This window comes from Morone saxatilis, unplaced genomic scaffold (genome assembly GCF_004916995.1).
Source record: "Morone saxatilis isolate NCDOM2014 unplaced genomic scaffold, NCSU_SB_2.0 Contig17, whole genome shotgun sequence".
NCBI classification, from domain to species: Eukaryota; Metazoa; Chordata; class Actinopteri; family Moronidae; genus Morone; species Morone saxatilis.
Window position 1 is genome coordinate 22021095 of NW_023339729.1, and position 18419 is coordinate 22039513.

The window sequence follows — 18419 nt, forward strand, 5'->3', positions numbered from 1 at the left end:
GGCACTTCAGGTCAGTTTGTAAATCCCTTCTTTCCTTTGCCACACCAGGGTAGAAATAAAGCACTTCTACCTAAATCCATGTCAAACGTGTTTCCTTTTTCACCATTCAAACAGCAGCTGAAAACAAATCTCTCAAGCAACGGAGAAGGCTATTGACATATTTTTTCTTCCAGCACCCATGTTTAATTATTAATGTACTGTACGTTTGGTGTCTTTTTGTACTTATCTTAGACTCTTGAAATAGCTTCAGTAAGTGAGGAGATTAAGCCTGCCGAGAGTCTCATCATCCACGCTTGTCACTGGCTTCATTCATAAACACAAAATCCACAAATCCAATAGTGACCCAGGGACATAATCACTCTGCTTCTTCAAAGGGCTGCCTCCATCTCTCCCTCTTTCTCTCTGTCTGATTTAACGCTTCTCTCCCTGCCTCTACCTTTTTCTCTGTATTATTAATGCAGTTCAAGTAAAGTTCCAACATCACAGTTGTTATTTGTGTGCATTTTGTCACATTTCCGTGTGCACACCCGGGAGCTGTCACACTAGTTCTGCTGGACGATAATCCTTTTTTATTTTTATGTATTATTTTTCCTGTCATAGTGGTAGCTGGGAGATATTTCTTTTTCCACAAGACTTTGCTAAATGCCCCCACACACACAAAGAAAACATTATATCCTCTCATTCATTAAAGGATCGTCTTTATTCAAGACTTTCAAAATTGTTGACACAGTTACTGATCGCTGAATCATGTATAAGCAGTCGGCGGCTCAGTAATGATGAAAGAAAATTCACCAGAATTATTTCTTAGAAGGAAAGAAAAAGTGCAGAAAGGTGAATCATTGAGGGCTCTGCTTTAACGGCACAATGGCAAAGAGCAACACAAAGGTCATGTTGGCAAGGTTAATAAATGTGTATCCAAGTGCAATTTTTGTTCAAATAGGTGTGGCGGAATGCACAAAACAAAGTCAGATTGGAGTGGTGATTAATTTTTTATCTCGTAGTCAATCACATTCTTTGTGTCATACCATTTAAACTGCTGTGTCAATGATGAAAATGGCTCACCAAATGGAGATACAGTAAATGTTAAAATGATTTTGTTCTTCGAGGTTCAGACTGGCACTATGTGAATATGTATCATCACAACACAAGCCTTGAATTTACGTTTTTTTAAATGTTTAGATTGAAAGATTGAATATTAGCAAAGTAAAAATGATTTTTTTTGTTTTGCAACATAGTGATCCACATAAAAACTGCCCTGTTCAACCTATGCCTTCTGGTTTTACTGTAGACTGAGCAGCTGAATGTGTTGAGTTACGTTTTTCACCACTGTTTTGTAATTGTTCTACATTTCTGTGGAGTATTTAGTTTGTGCTTACTGATGGAATAACCAGTTCAGTAGCTTAATGAGATTGTGCTAAGTAATAATCAGGATTTCAAACTATTTCTGGCACTGCATAAAAGACACACTTTTCAACAAAATATCAAATATCAACACCCAGCCTTGTGCTATCCCTTTATGCTGCATCTTCCATCTTGGCGACTTGTGCACTGCACTGAGCATGACAGGCGAAGTACATTTCTAAATGAGGAAAATACCCACATGCCTTTGCACTGCCATGAAAAGGTTTTTATAATTGAAATTTATAATGTAAGATATGCATTTGACTATATAGTGTCATCATTATCATATTTGACATATATACTGGAGATATTGAAATGTATTCATATTCCTGGGGTGGGTTTTAACACATAAACATACATTTAAATGAACATTCTGCAGTATGTTCTGCCAAAGGCGGTGGACAAAAGGCCTTCACATACTTTTTCTGCCCATTCAAACTCTGCATACCTTGTCAGGGGAAGTTACTGAGGTCGGTTAGACTTGACTTTTGACTGCAGGTAAGTAAATGCCTACAGTGGATCATTAGAGCAGTGGGTACATAAGGCCACCGGCTGACATATTCTGACTTGTTCCACCTGCTAATAACCTTCAGCACATGCACAGAATACTGTCAAGACACAAATGTTACATTGTATACCAACTGCTCAAAATTTGACATTAAACTGAACACCCAGATTATCTCTACTGTTCAAATACTAAACCGATTCTACACTTGTTTCCTCCATTTTAAGAAAGAATTATTCATACTTAACATTTATATATAGCCTGTAACCGTTGTCTGTAGACTGTCTGTAGACTACTAGAAGGTTGGCTGATATTTTGCCAGAAATAAAGTTAAGTTGATGGTTTCCTTAAAGTTTCAAAGTGATTTGCTGAGGTTTAAATAGATTTTTTGGGAAATACACTAACAACTTTGAAGGGAAAAAGAAGGGGATTTCAATATGTAGAGATGATTTGATTCTGTTGGAATAATTATAATAAATATACATACACACATACATTTCTGTGTAAAAACATCTAATAAGTAATCACAATATTACAATATACAATATTCATATATATTTATATTATAAATATACCAGCTCTGCTATAAAACGTGAAAGTTGCAGTCTCATGCTGTGGGTGCTCATTTCAGTGCAGAGGGACTGGGGCTTGTGAGGTTCGATGAAGAATAAATGCCACCAACTGTAAGGCCTTTTGTTATAGTTACAGTTTTCTCACAGTAGTGATATACAGAAAGTTCAGTCTGTGGAGACATTATGTCCAAAGTCTCACTGATTATACATAGATTAGTTCTTGGCTCAGACTTGATTCTGGGCTAATGCCCAATCATGGGGAATAACCATTTAATTGGTCAGTCCTGTGGCTTGGCGAGTGTTTATGTTGTGTATTGGGGGAGGTCACCACTGTGAGATGGAAGTGCAGGAACAGTTGATTGAACTAAATAAAATACACACTGATTAGTGAGTGGCTTCTGCATGGATATAATGACTGGAAAGTATTAAGCTTATTTGATTGGATGTGAACCAATAGGAAGTGGCCCCTTGAATTTTAATTGATTTGTTTTGTTAAAAAGGAGGAACATTTTGTGAATGGAGAAGAGCCAAGAGGAGCTTAATTGATTAGATAGAAGTGGTCAATGAACAAGTTGAAGCAAAAGATTTAAGAATAAAATAGTCTCCTCTGACTGTTCTAACGCTAAGCTACATATCTAATCACAGCCCTTCCATATCACTGCGGTGGCTTCAGGACAAAAAAGTAACAGTCCTGGTATGACCCAGTAAAAGCCAGGTCTTAAATCCCTTTGGAAAATCTGTGGAAAGACTTCAATATAGCTGCTCACAGAAGCGTCATTTTCAGCTTGACTGAACCAGAGTAACTGCTCTGAAAAATGGGACAAAATCCTAATTCAGATGTTCCCGATGATATAGACTCAGAGATGTTATTACTGCCAAAATATATGTATTGACTTGGGTGGTGAAAACTAATTTGGATGAGATACCTGTATGTCATTGTCAGTATGTCCGAAAAAACAATTCTAAAAACATTATTCTTGATTGTCACCCCCCAAAAAAACAAACAAATCAATTTTGAGATTATGCTGGAACACCATAAATTATGAAAAAAGTTTAGCTGACTGGATAATGTCTAAATGCACTGTATATCTGTGTGTGTGTGTGTCAAAAATCATTGGGAGCTACAGTGGCAAAAAATGCTCAAATGGGCTTCACTTCACTAGCTAAATCCTACCAGAAATTGGTTAAAAATGTGGTATTGCAGAAATGGAAAAGGGACACAGCACCAGGCCATATCTCTCCTCAAGCCAAATGAAAACTCAGACTGATACGTCAATCACAAGACTGGTCACAGTGACAGAGACAGTGAGTGAGAAAGTCCAACAGCCAAAAGAGCCAGCTGCCTGTGGGCCTTTCACAACATGACCTTGTCAAGGTCAAGGCTGTTAATACTGAGTGACTTGAGTTTAAAATGCTGTAACAGGGTTGTTACAGTAAAGAATAGCCAAGGGAAGGAAAGACAGTCCCTTAAAGATGACTGTTCGCATGTTGTCTCAACACCTTCTTTGAACACGGAAAACATGTTCTCATTTGGCACTATGCATGGAGCTTGACTAACACAGCCAGCACACACATGTGCACTTGTTTTTGTCACTTAGGAGGACCTTGCACTGACTTACATTAATTCATTGGAGACCTAGTCCTACCATAACTATTCCCAACCCTGATCTTTACCAATAACCAAGTAACCTCCCATTTCAAGTTCAGGAGAAACTATGGTGGCTGAAAAAAAACTTGAAAGGTCCCATCTAGAGCCACTATTTGGTTTATCCGTTCTTGGCTACTGCAGAAAAATGGCGGCTTAACATGGCGGCCTTTGTGGAAGAGGACCCACTCCCTCTGAAGATAAAGACACAAACAAAAACACAATTCTTATTTTCAGGTGATTATAAACAAATGAAAACGTACCTATGAATATTATGTTCAATTTCTGCCAATAGATCTTCCTAAATGTTACGCACCGTGTAGGCTACAAGTGTGCATGATTTGTAAATATGCTAAAACATGCAAGAACAACAGCACTATTATACATACTTTTGTTTTTGTTGCACACTGGACCTTTAACAGTAACATTTAATAGTTTATCAGATGGAAATCAGCTTTTTGTCCGCAAATTGGAGTTGAGTCTCCAGATTGTCACTGTGTGACTATTGTCCCCACAATGTAATGTACAAGTGGGCACATACTTTTTACTCTAACCTTACAGGTTCACTTTTTGTTTATGTTAACAATTGATCAAATGATTATTGGTAATGTGAAATGGATCACTCATCATGGCAACCCACAAAACATTATAACCTGACCCTGCAATTCAGCTTTATGGAGTATTTTAACATCTTTCAGCTCATTTTGGTTCTCTAGTCTGCCACGTTACTGTTTTGGTTCACCCTCACCACTTTCATCAACCTTGTTTCCAGTCACATCAGGAAGCTATTTTCAGAAAAAAACAAATCTCTTGTTATAAGGTGATAATATATCAGTGTTGTTTTTACCACTTGATTTTTTCCACTTGTTTTGCTGCTACCAGGTGGCCAAAAACATCAATCACTGGTGCTTCAACTGTCACAACTACATGCACAAACACTTTCTCTAACCTTAACTCAAACCTAATTCAAACCTGAGCCATAAAACCAAGTTTTAATGGTATCCCATTGAAAAATTGTATTACTTTCCAAAAAGTGTCTTCTCTCTCAAAGTCCTCACATAGATAAATTTATTTGAGCACACACACACACACACACACACACACACACACCCAGTCACACACATGCATACAGTAAAGCTCTCTAGCAACCATGGGATCTTGTGACAACAGCAGGTGCAACTAATTCCCTATAGAGGGCAGCTGAATGACAGATATAAAAGGACAAAACTTAATTAATAGCCACATATGATCCCTAGCAGTTGAATAGCTGGTATGTTCTATGAGAGATATCAGGCCACCAGACTGATCAGTGGTGTGCTTCTAATGCTCAGGTGAGACTGACAGGTCTGCCTGCAGGGTGGGGGAGTGTGTCTGATACTGACAGACCAAACGTCAGTGCAGAAATGAAATTTGCACTGCAGTGATCGTAGAGATACATGACGTGCTTAGTTACCATCTGACATGCAGTAAATGCATCTTATCATCTGTGACAGGGTGTTGTCACATAGGCAAGACTGGATCTGGACTTGTCATTAGGCATCGTAATGTGGTGCTTACTACTATACATAACACATTCCACTAATATGTAAGTGACAGCTGTGAAAATGCCGTTTGGCTAGATGTTAGAATCCTCCAACATTCTCATGATGGGGCACTCAACAGTAAATAATGCTAAAATGTAGAGGTCGGCATAATTAAGGAAAACTGGAGATGCAAAGCAGTGTGGGCCCACACTGTTTCCACTGAGCATGATAAAGATATTTGCTCTTTTGTTGTTGTGCGTTTTAATGTATTTCACTTATAAGAGGATGATCACAGTCACTGTCTGTCGCCTCTCTGCATGCAACAGTGTGTTCTCCAACAAACCATGTCTAATTTTTCCATGAGTTGGGGGACAAAGAATACACTTGTATGCCCTTGATTACCACCTGACCTGCATATCAGGTTTGCCTTGATCACACAATGTAGAGCCCAGGCAATTAGAATATGCATTCTTATGTCACAGGGACCCCCTCCCTTTCATTATTACACACGCCAAATCATCTGGGAAACTACCAAATGTATTTATGCATTCACACAAGCGTGCATATGCACAAACAAACAGACAATAAAAATGTAGCCTTGAGGCCCTTTCCCTGTGGGGGTGTTTTTGCATGTTGTAGCATATTTACAAATCATGCACACTCCAGTTTGTAACATTTAGAAGGATCTATAGGCAGAAATCGAATATAATATTCATGTTTTCATTAGTGTATATTCATCTGAAAATAAGAATCGCCATTTTTATCTACAGAGGGGGTTGGGTCCTCTTCCACGGAGGCCGCCATGTTGGCCACTATGTTTCTATATTCGCCCAAAAAGGACAAACCAAACACTGGCTGTAGATAGGGCCTTTCAGTTTTAGTTTTCCAGTTATGCCACTGTTCTTTCTCCTAGTTGGAACTGTATTAATATGGTTGCAATCTGCATCTTTCCTGCTAGAGGCCTCTAAATCTTACACACTGGTCCTTTAAATTACAGGCAGCCATTTTCCAAAGAATACCATAGATTTGGGGATTTTCAAAAGGATTGTCCTTCCTGCAAGCAGACTTTTGCTTTCCTTTTTTAATATTAGTGCTCAGTGAAAATGAAGACCCTTGATGTAGATCCTGGGACATTTTCAGTGTTTTATTTGTCAACGATATGTCATTGCTCTGTGATAATGCAGTTATTATTCCACTGAGTTGTTAAGTAAAGGACAGAGATGGCAGTGACTAGTAAAATTTCAAGAAGTCCAGCTTGAAACTGAAAACTACGTGGTTTTTGTTTCTTTCTATGATCATGTTTGACATTTGCTCTGTATTTTAGATTCGTCCATACTGAAACACATGGCTACCAGAAAGCTGGAAAAAAGAAAATATGCTAAAACAAGGAAAATAATGGTACAGTCCTTGCCAATCAGGCTATTCCAAAATGTCTCTGAATGAATAATTTGGCATTCTCTCGGCAGAATCACACATGCTCTCTTTGTCTCGTTCATTTGGATAACCAATCTGCTCTGCTTCTGTTGTCAATGACTCGTGTCTTCTCTTGTCTCTTCTGTGGGTGTATGTTTTGTCTGTAGGGAACATCTTTGTGGTGAGCCTGGCAGTGGCAGACCTTGTGGTGGCCATCTATCCGTACCCTCTGGTCCTCACCTCCATCTTTCACAATGGCTGGAACCTGGGTTACGTCCACTGCCAGATCAGTGGCTTCCTCATGGGTGTCAGCGTCATCGGCTCCATCTTCAACATCACTGGCATTGCCATAAACAGATACTGTTATATCTGTCACAGCCTCAAGTATGATAAACTGTACAGTGACAAAAACTCTGTCTGCTATGTGATGCTAATCTGGGCGCTGACTGTGGTGGCCATCGTACCCAACCTGTTTGTGGGTTCACTTCAGTATGACCCACGAGTTTACTCCTGCACCTTTGAACAGTCAGCCAGCTCAGCATACACTATCGCAGTGGTTTTCTTTCACTTTATTTTACCCATCATGATTGTCACCTACTGCTACCTGCGCATTTGGATACTGGTCATACAGGTGAGGAGACGGGTCAAACCAGACAATCGTCCCAAGCTAACGCCGCATGACGTTAGAAACTTTGTCACCATGTTTGTGGTGTTTGTGCTGTTTGCTGTTTGCTGGGCGCCCCTCAACTTCATTGGTCTGGCAGTAGCGATCAAACCAGAGGTAGTGGTACCCCTTATCCCTGAGTGGTTATTTGTGGCCAGCTACTTCATGGCTTACTTCAACAGCTGCCTTAATGCCATTGTGTATGGTGTGCTGAACCAGAACTTCCGGCGTGAGTACAAGCGCATTGTAGTGTCAGTGTGCACGGCGCGCATCTTCTTCCAGGACAGCTCTAACGATGCAGGGGAGAGGCTTAAGAGTAAACCGTCACCGCTCATGACCAACAATAACCAGGTCAAGGTGGACTCTGTCTGAACCCAACCTCAGAAGAACACTGAGCGGACATTAACGGATATGCTGTGACAGAGTAAAAAAAAATGAAAAAAAATGAAAAAAAGCTGATTGAGAAAAATACCAAATATAAAGCAGCTTCTATTCTCTGAGCTGTCCACGGACTGACATATGGTGCTATCTGACCTCTGAACAATCACAGTAAAAACAGGGGTGCATATTATCTTTGTCTTCTATCAAGCACTTTTGTTTGCAGTACCTGTAGTACAGTAAATATATGATGTCCGTTTTGTTTTCATGTTTACAGTGATTATATAAATGTATCATGGATTATATAAGTATTTATTTTGTACGAAATGTCATGTAGTTATATAGTATCAGACTCCAGTTAAATGAAGACATTTTATCAGGCCAATAAAACATTTCTACAAAACTTGGTTGAAAATATAACCAGAGTTAACCAATTTGAATAACCTCATTTGTGACACTGTAACACTAATTGAGTGCAAGCAATGTGGGTTGCTACTGTCTTATTATACCCTGCAATACATTAGGTGGAATATATATTTTAGACTCTCTTTCTCTCTCTCTCTCTGTCTCTCTCTCTCTCACCTTGTGAGCTCATTATAATGTATGCATGGATATCAGGAATTGTTCATATGCAAAATAAAGTCTGGCATTGATGGAGTTTCTGCTTTGGTCCCGTGTCCAATTTACTCACAAATGTAAGTTCATTGCAGTTCTGTAAATGCACCATTCCTATCCATTATAATAACAATTTACTCCCAAAAGCCATTGCTGAGCTGTCGGTATACAGCCTAACTAGAAGAGAAGTTCAACGGGGATGAAGGCCAAAAATATGAAAACAAATGTAAATAAACTGGAAATACTCTTTAATCAGTGTTGTATGTTTTTAATAAATGTCATCATGGTTTTGTACAAACACCATAAGAGGTACACTCACTTGCCAGTGTATTGGTTACACGAAACAAAAAAAATACAGCATTATACAATGGAGGAGTTTCTTACCAATCCTATTGATATGAATGGGGTGGAGAAAATATAAGTTGTAGTATAAGGCGATATAATTCAACAGCAACACATACTAATTTGTATTTAAGGATCAACTATAACAACTGAGTAATGTGATTTTATCCAAAGTGGTGACAATGCATATTATAGGGCTTTAGACTGTACTCGTGTGTGGTGGGTGGACACAGAAACTATCCGGTTATGTCTGAAAAATGTCAAGTTGAGCATATAAAGAGTGGAGGTAGGGACGACTGTCCTTCATTATTTGAAGGACTCTGCAGTGCATAGGAGGCAGAGACTGTATAGCCATCAGTGTTTGCATGTATGTTGCATAATGTGCATGGGCAACCCGGTTAGTGGAACACAAAGGCATCATGCATCAAAGAGGAGAACAGCTCAACTATGCATTTGAAATCCACTTGGCTTATATAACAGCCACTGACCATCAACCTCAAAGCAGAGCTGAAAGAGCCAGCTCCCAGCGTACTCCCTACCCCCTTCTCTATCTGTTTAATCCCAAGAGCTGTGTGTGGTAGAAAAGGACTGAATGGGTTGGGGATGAGCAAATGTAAAAATCCCATGGATTTACACTGCCCCCAAACAGTTGTACTGTAATCTGGGCCCAAAGATTTTTTAAACCTGAGGATGTACAACAAAATAGAAGAGAAAAGTCAGGTATTACATGACCAATGGCCCATCTTCCATTACTGATTCAATACAAAGAAAAGAACATAGAATTTGTCCTTCACTGTGAAAAGGCCATAGATCAAAGCTCCAGCAGAGAATATCCTCTGAAAAGCCAAACACAGCAAAGCCCACGACTGCTTCAGTAAAGTTATACAATCTGTGTAAACTTTCATTGGAAAGGTCTCAATTTCTTAAAAAATGTTGTTGGCAGAAAAATGTAAAAATATTCATATACTGAATGTCAATATTATGTCTATTCAGTGAGCTCTGAGCCAAGTAAAATTCTCCCCTGAAGTGGTGCTCTGTAACCTATATAAAAAGTATTCTACATTACACATAAGTAAGTGAAAAATGTATTCATTTGAGCTTCTTGATTAATGCTTGACTTTGAGAATTCATACAGTAATTGTGATGCTAGTTCCAATTGCATGAAGCCCCTTGGATGTAGAAAAAAAAGCTCTAGCTTCCTGATCTTCATCTGTCTCAGAAAAAAATCCCAGAAAAAAACAAAACAAAAAACCTTTAATATTTTTCCTTTCAACTGACTACTGTTAAAAAGGCCTTAAAAATTCATTATTGGATTGTTGTCTTATTATATCACTTTGGGTTACATGTTGATGTTTGTGAAATCTGATTTACTTAAAGGATACTGGCAGGTCCCATTGTCTCCTTGGGCGAGGAGAGCGGCTTGTATTCCTATAAAGTAATGCCCTTTGGTTTGCGTAACACCCAATCAGCCACTTTCCAGTGGCTGATTGTTCGTCTGGTCGTGCTGCGTATCTGAATCATGTTGTCATCTTCAGTGACACTTGGGAGGACCATCTGCAGAGGATATGTGCACTGTTTGACGAACTGGTGTGGCCTCAGTTAACAGTGAATTTGTTGAACAGTGAAATCGCCAGAGCTACAGTCAGGTGTGAAACATTCCAGTTGACCGAAATAAATATAAAAACTAGAAAATTTGGTAACTAAAATAAAATACAGGAAATGTTTTGTTTTGGTCTTTGCTCTAGGCCACTTGGCCACCAACCTTCTGAATTGGTGGATAACCCGCTCTACCTCCTGAGCCACAGCCACCCCAGTCATAACAGTGACTATGATACTGCCATGGCTATTCTATAAAGAGACCTGCTATCATCTTGCATTGAAGGTGTCACTCTGTCTTCAGTGTTTGTTTTGGTTGTGTCCCACTGAAAGATGACTAAAATTGCTAAGATGCTGGATAATGCAGCTCTGTTCTCCCATTTTTCTCTCACAGAGACATAATCCACAGGGGATTCAGTGCTGCCACCTGGCCCCCTGAAATTTTCACAGAACTGTTGAAGCCTGGTATAGGAAAACACTGCACTCCATAGTCTGAGAAACACAGTAGAGAGAAGATCATAATAATCTCACCGCCAGTGGAGTTATATAAAATGACATGACAAAAAGTATGTGTTGAAAAGAAATGGGAGTCCACTATCAACCTAGTTGTGTTCCAACTGTCCCTGAGCATAATTTCAATACTCCACTTCCACAGAACCCATTAATCCTCTACTTTTGTGTTAAATTTAAGTTCTTTTCAAAATAATATGCAGCATGACAATGAGCCACTTGTCAGAAGGGTGTTGAAAAATTACAATAAACTGTTTTCACTTATTTTTGCTACTGTAAATGTATGTTATTCTTTTCCGCCAAGAGCAGCAGCTTTCTTCCCATCTCATTCATTTTCTTTCGCAAGTTTTCTGTAGCTTTCGTCCAATAATCAAAGTTTTTTTCACATACCTTTTACCACCTTTCCCAGTGGAGCATGTCATCTCTGGTTTCTGCTTGACCACACAAGAATAATATAGACTTCTTCAGAGCATAGAGGAAGAAAAGGAGGAGAATTGAGAGAAATATACCAACAGAAGAGCAAAAGAGAGTAACAATGCATGCTGAAGATGTTCGCTGAGCACAAATAGAGATACGTGTGTGATCACATTTAGTTTTCTTCCCTTAAACACTGAGTTGACAGATGAAGCAGCAGCAATATGTTGCCTCTTCTTAACATGGCACCTGAGTCACAAAGCCTTACGCTGCATTCACATGGATTCAGGCAGCATTATGCTGATATATTTTTCAAAGAGCACTTGCCAGCATCTTAAAATGTGGCTATAGTTTGTCTTATCCTAAATGACAAAAATGACGTTAATTGTTTAGAACAGGGGTGGACTGACAAAAAATGAAAAAAGGTTTTATAAATAAAAAAAGGTAAATACAAATTTACACAGCCCCTTTAGCAGACAAGGTCCTAGGCAACTGCCTCCCTATATGTCTGTTCCTCAAACATTTCCCCCACCTACCTACCATAAGGACTGACACAACCTGATGGAAGCAGTGAGTTGGATTGTTTTAGGCCTTAAGAACATGTTTGTTGCACAATATAATTTATCTTTAGGAGAGGAGAGCTGATAGGGGAGATAACTTATATAGATTATATATAGATCAAAGGGATAGCACAAGAACTGGCATTTAAACCATATAACTCTCATACACTGCAAGGTGCAACTAATCATGGATTTATGTGTGTTACATTCATGAACTGACTATGTAGCAGGCTGATGTTGAAACAAGTCTTTTCAACCAACGCATTCAAGGCACATTGAAGTGCTTTGGATGATGTGTGCCGTTTTTTGGCAGTAATCTCCCCCATCAGCTCTCCTCTCCTCATAAGGTCTCTCCACTAGATTATATAAGATAAATTGTATTGTGCAACAAACATCAGCTTTTGTCAGTCCGTATGGTAGTTGTATTCAAGGGCTGTGAGCAGGGTTCTGGCCTTGAAGGCTGGTGGGCTGAATGCAGAAAGTTTACTGGCATACATCAGTATGTGATTCTGGACAGCTGGAGATCTGTAAAAAGAAATAAAATAAATGCAGTCATGGGCAGATATTTAATCATTTCATTTATTTAGCTTTGTATTCTCATTGTTAAAAAACAAACACAAATTAGCTCAAGTTAAGGTACTTATGAACTTCCTTCGGACACTGCTTGTTGCTGATAATATTCTGAGGAGCCAATGAGCCTCTTATGAGCCACTGCTTTGTCCTGGTGCGTTCCATGCAGTCATGTTGGCAGCTTCACCTGCACCCACCTGTGTTCATTTGTCACATAGTGAGCAGTCCCAGCCACAACTACCTAGAAAAATAAACAAACATAAACCCTTTCTGCCATAAAGTAGATAATTTTGTCACATCCTGTGTTGATAAATTTGTTATTGCATGCATCTACAAAATCATCTGTACGCTGTACATTACAAATGTTTTTTATAGGATAGAATAGATAAATAGCTAATAGCTATGGGTGCACATGCATAATGTCTGTATTTGTTCAATGTAACGTTATTGATTAATTGCTTTTGCCAATTGAGTCAATTTACAGTCAAACTTTGAAGAACGTGTTTCTGTTGTATATTTCTGACTGATTTGGGGGCTCGTCCAGGGCAGCACCTGGAAGACATGAGAGAGAGAGAGCAGCACAACACTACATCCACTCACGGCTCTATCGCCGTAACACACAGTCTGCATGAAAAATGAGTAAAACTGGGCTATCCAGGCGGAGTTCATGGGCCACCCCATAATACTCTCCTAACTGTCATACCTGGCAACCTGGTGTGTCCAAACAGTCAGCGCAATCACACAGGCCAAAACATAAAACGGAAATTCCATGCCGAAATGTAAATTTGAAATGAGAATATGCAGGCTGTAACAAATAAAACATCAGTATAACAACACCCCTCAAAAACAAAATAGAAGACCCAATAGAAATAACAAAAGTTTACAAATAATGTAAAACAGTACTGAGTGTCAGTCAATGGGTATTGGACAGTAAAAATGTAATTGAGCTCAGAGGCAGACTTACAATGAAATTTCACCAGGTACAGCTTTATATGTTGCGTCAGTGACTTGGTTTGGCCCTGTAATCTGCACGCCTTCAAATCCCACGAGAAGGTTTTAGGAGTGGAATATCTTCAGAGTGTGTTACCTGCCCGACGTTGTTTACTTGTGTATTTTGTCCTTCAAAAGGATACATACAGTATTTCTAGGCTTAAAATGTCCCCTGACTTCTGGCCTGGGGCAACAATGTTGACCTTTGAAAAGTGACCAGATTTTCTATGCCGTTTCGAGTGCGATCTGCTCTGTGCTGCATAGATCAGCCGCATAGTCTACAGACTCCATGGAAGGCGACCCGTGGCTTCTAAGTTAAAAAAGCTCCAAAACATATTGTTACAAATAACATAAATGGAACTATACCTACATTTCATTATACAACCCTACATTGTAAGGATGGTGAAGGCATGACATAGTTGTCTAAATTTAATTCGTGGATGGAGTAAAAAATAAGGAATACTTCAATCAAAATGCATAATTTTATGTTGTTGTCTCTCCCTGTAATTGTGGGCAAGTAATAATTAAAAATAATTTTAATTACATAATGATCCTTACTCCCTAAAGTCAAGCAGCAGAAGTTTATGGGTGAACTAAAAAATCCTTTGCTGGATGGGCCATGTTTAAAAAAAAATAAAAATATGGGGCATGAATTACTCACTTCTTCAGGCACCACTGCGTATGACTGTGTACAATACTGTGTGTGAGCACTGAATTATTTCAGAGGATATTGCCAGGAAAGGCACAATGATGACTCATATTTGAGGACTTCAGGTGGCTCTCAAACAATACTGAAATGTTTTTCAATCCCTCATCCTTTTTTATTACATTTAGATTTTAAACATCCTGTACAGTACACGTGCACACGTGTTTCAATGGACATGTATTTGGTGCTCCAGTAATGTGTGCATGTGACTGTGATGGAGAGCTTTGCAGCCAACTTTAGTGTTCTTGAGGAACAGGCCAGGCGAGTATGAGGCTAATATGCTAATAGAACAGAGGTGAGATGTCTGTGCCCTAATTAGTTTGATACTACTTTTACTTTGTGAGATAATTAGATTTTATTTAAAAGTCACTTTGCAGGTGATGTCATTATCTGCTATAAAACACTGACCTAGGTGTTAGGCTCACAAACACACAGATACAATATCAAAGCAGTTTAACTCTAGAGACCTTTTCAGAGCAGACATTTTGTCTTGTCATAGTAGAGAAAGCACAGGTGTTACAAATCACATTAAAATGGTGTCCCAGAAAGCCAACAGGCTTGTTTGAGATGAACTGTGCTTCGCCTGGTAAGTGGACGAGATCAGATGGCGGCAGCGGGGGACAATGACAAAAAGCTGCACTCAAGATGGACAGTTTCCAAAAGCTTTGTACAGGAAGCCACAGGAAAACTCACATCCTATTGTGATCAGACCTATCAATTCAGCTTGCACCCAGTCTCCAATTGTTGGTTATCCCTTCATTATGTTCTTCTGTATAACAGGGTTGCCTATTAAAATGCGATAAAGGCTATCTATGATCATCATGACAGCATATATAGTTTAAAATACTACTCAATTATTTAGATGGGTTACAACTCTTATGTAAAGCAGCCATCATATGTATATAAATTGACTGCCTAGCTGCAATGTTTGGGCCTGTCTCTTAAACTAAAGAAATTCAAAACAATATATAGTCATAATACAGGGTGAGGAAAGCAAAAAAACAGGATAGATAGCTCAGTTACCATTTTAAGAATCCTCACATTCCACTTAGTAAAAGCTTTGTGTCGCTTCATGATACTTTCATGATAAAGAAATTAATATGCATTTATGTGTGTGTGTGAAATATGAGGAATGTTAGATGAGATCTGTGTGGAGAGATCAGAGACTGTCGATTGTTGAGTGGGATACATGAGAACTAAAGAAAAAATTTTTTCCATTTCCCATTAAGATAATGAACCCTTTTTGAAAAAAGGCAAAGCAAGGGAAGTTGAGGAAGTTCTTTCAAATTTTACTATTTCCATCAACCTTTTCCATTGCAGTACTCAATGTGCATAAAAATACATTGATGGAAACACAGTTATGGATTACATTTACTTAAAGAAGACCAGCAATGATTTGACCAAACCAGGACTAAAAACACCAGAGATTTTTGGAACTGCATTGACTTGCTTCTCCTGAGAGTCCGACAGTGAACACAAGCTAAGACCCCAGGCAATACTGTACCAAACCAGAACTAAAACATTAGAGTGAAACTTGGTTAAAATGACTATATTGGGGCACACTTGCAAATTGCATATGTACAGTTTAGTTTTAGTTATACGCTGCTTAAAATATATTTTGCACACCAGTCTTGCTAGTGCATATAGTGTATATATTTTTCATTATAGTCATTATAGTCTTTTATTTTCTATCATATCTTTATAATATTTTTATTTTGTGATTCTTGATTGCATTTTTACAGTCCTGTACTTTTTGCACTACATTCCCCTATGCTGCTGTGTCTGATTTGAATTTCTTCCATGGGGGATCAATAAAGGAGCATCTTATCTTATCACAGTAGCTTAGTCCAAGTGACCCAGGTTGGATACAAACCTGTGACCCTTTGCTGCATGTCAGACCCCCTCTTTCTACACCCCCTTCACTGTCCATTTTCAGTCCTATCAAATAAAGAGGCATAAAAAGGCCAAAAATATCTTGTATCAAAAAAGTGAGTGACTTTATTGATTTTTCTGTGTGGATTGCATTCATATAGCATATTTCTAGTCTCAAAGTGCTTCACAACACATGCCGACATTCACCCATTGATACACTGAAGGCAGAGGCTGCCATGCAAGGTTGTCAGGTTGTTTTGTTTTCTGATGTGTTTGGGATTCCTCTTTACCACTAAAATTTAGTCTCATGATTTTGCAGGATTCTGGAGGCAGCGTATTTTACCACTAGACCAGACCAGACCATCCTTAGTTCCAGTCAACCCCCACAAACACATAAACATAAAGACTGAGGTATCTGCAGAAAATACACCTGAATTAACTAGTACAGTACACATGTAAGCATTCATGGCACTCTTTTTCTTCTCTTTATTACTAGATTACAGGCAGTGTTGGCAATCATGACCCCCCTTTTCTGAATGCCACATTTCAGTTCAAAGGTGGACCCAAGCACAGAACACAACTTGGAAGCAGATGAAGTTCAACTGATTTATTGAAAAAATCCCCCAAAAAATCAATAAGATGGGATGGCAGGAGGGCATTGAGGAATGGCGGGACCGGCTGGGCAGGGTGGAAGAATGTGGGCAGGCTTGAGCTGCACAAGGGTTAGCAGGCAAGCAGGCAGGCAGAGGAGGGATGATCTTGAGCACAAGAAAAAGACAAATTACTAAACAGAGAAGCCTAAAGGCATTCTCTACCACGGTAACTGCAGCAACAATCTGGCAGTGGATGTATGAAGAGACAGGTTGAAATACTACAAAGCTGATGACCTGATGAGAGGCAGGTGAGCAGACTGAAAGAGGTGACAGACTGACTTTAGACAGGTGTACAGGAGGAGCAGAGCCAGGAGGGAAGCCATGGCCACACCACAACACATATGGGGAAGGGAAAACATAACGGAAATAACAGGCACAGCAGTGACCGTGACACTAAAAGCTTTTTTCTGAAAAAAGTGCACTGCTGTTACTACTGTATTGTGTGTTCTTTGTCTCATTATATCCAAATGGAAGGACAATTTTAAAAAAGCTTCAGCATACATGATTTTGGTGGATTGGACTAGGAAAACTGAATAGGCATTTAGAAAGTGCATTTAGGTAAAAGGCAATGTCTTAAAATGCTTACAACTTTTTTCCTAAACAATCAAAACATGTTTTCCGACAAACATTTGAAACCACACTTATATCTGTGAAGCAAATGGAAATAAATATTTATATATAGCTGTGAATGTAGAAACAGCATGGTGGTCTAGATGTCTATGTCTTTAACCACTCGTTGCATTATTTACATTCAAGTGCAGTCATATTTCATTTAATGTTGGCAGCTATATTTAGAGCTTTAAGAGAAGAGTAGGCACGAAAGGTTATCTGGGTCACATGTTATTCCAAGTCTGTGTGTGTGTGTGTCACTGTACATGTGAGACAGAGAAAAACCAATAGACACATAGTTTCAGCAATGTACCATTTAGAGACGTTGATAAAGGATAGCAGGATCAACTAATTCCCCCCCCCCCCCAAGTATTTCTCATTCTGATTCTGAGCATTCCGTGCAGGTACAACCTAAAAACGGACAACTGTACTTTTAACTCAAACATAGCCACATTGCAAATTAAAGAATAACCAACTTTTTTTTCGAAACAGAAGTTCTTATTGTCAATGTCAACAAATGTCCTGGGATGAATGTATGTTTCTAGTCCTCACAATAATATACTAAATAATTTCAGCAGGTTCCTTTGAAATTGCAAAGTCAGGAGTTTTCCTCCCTTCCTATGTACCTAGGCTGTATCCCAATTGAGGCTACATTCTCATAAGTCCTATTTTTAAACTGAATACATCATAGCGGTTTGACAAGGACTGCCCCATTTCAAAGGTTCCTCCAAAGGCTACCAAGAAATGCAGAAATGCTTATTTTGCACAAGTTGTGTATCCTTTGCAGTACCAAAATGTCCCATAATTCATAGCACACAGGTCCATTGTAAATGATTGTAAATGAAACTTTCAAGAAATCATGATCTTATCTTATTGACATT

At 38.9% G+C, this 18419-nt stretch overlaps 1 protein-coding gene across 1 annotated transcript in view; it reads left to right on the forward strand.

Moving 5' to 3' along the window:
* The window catches only part of mtnr1aa (melatonin receptor 1A a), a 33502-nt gene extending 24751 nt beyond the window's left edge, over nucleotides 1–8751 (forward strand). Inside the window, exon 2 of the mRNA XM_035659345.1 lies at nucleotides 7227–8751. Coding sequence (XP_035515238.1) covers nucleotides 7227–8095 — 869 coding nt within the window. The 3' untranslated portion in view covers nucleotides 8096–8751. The remainder of the gene's footprint in view (nucleotides 1–7226) is intronic.
* The last annotated feature ends 9668 nt before the right edge of the window (nucleotides 8752–18419 follow it).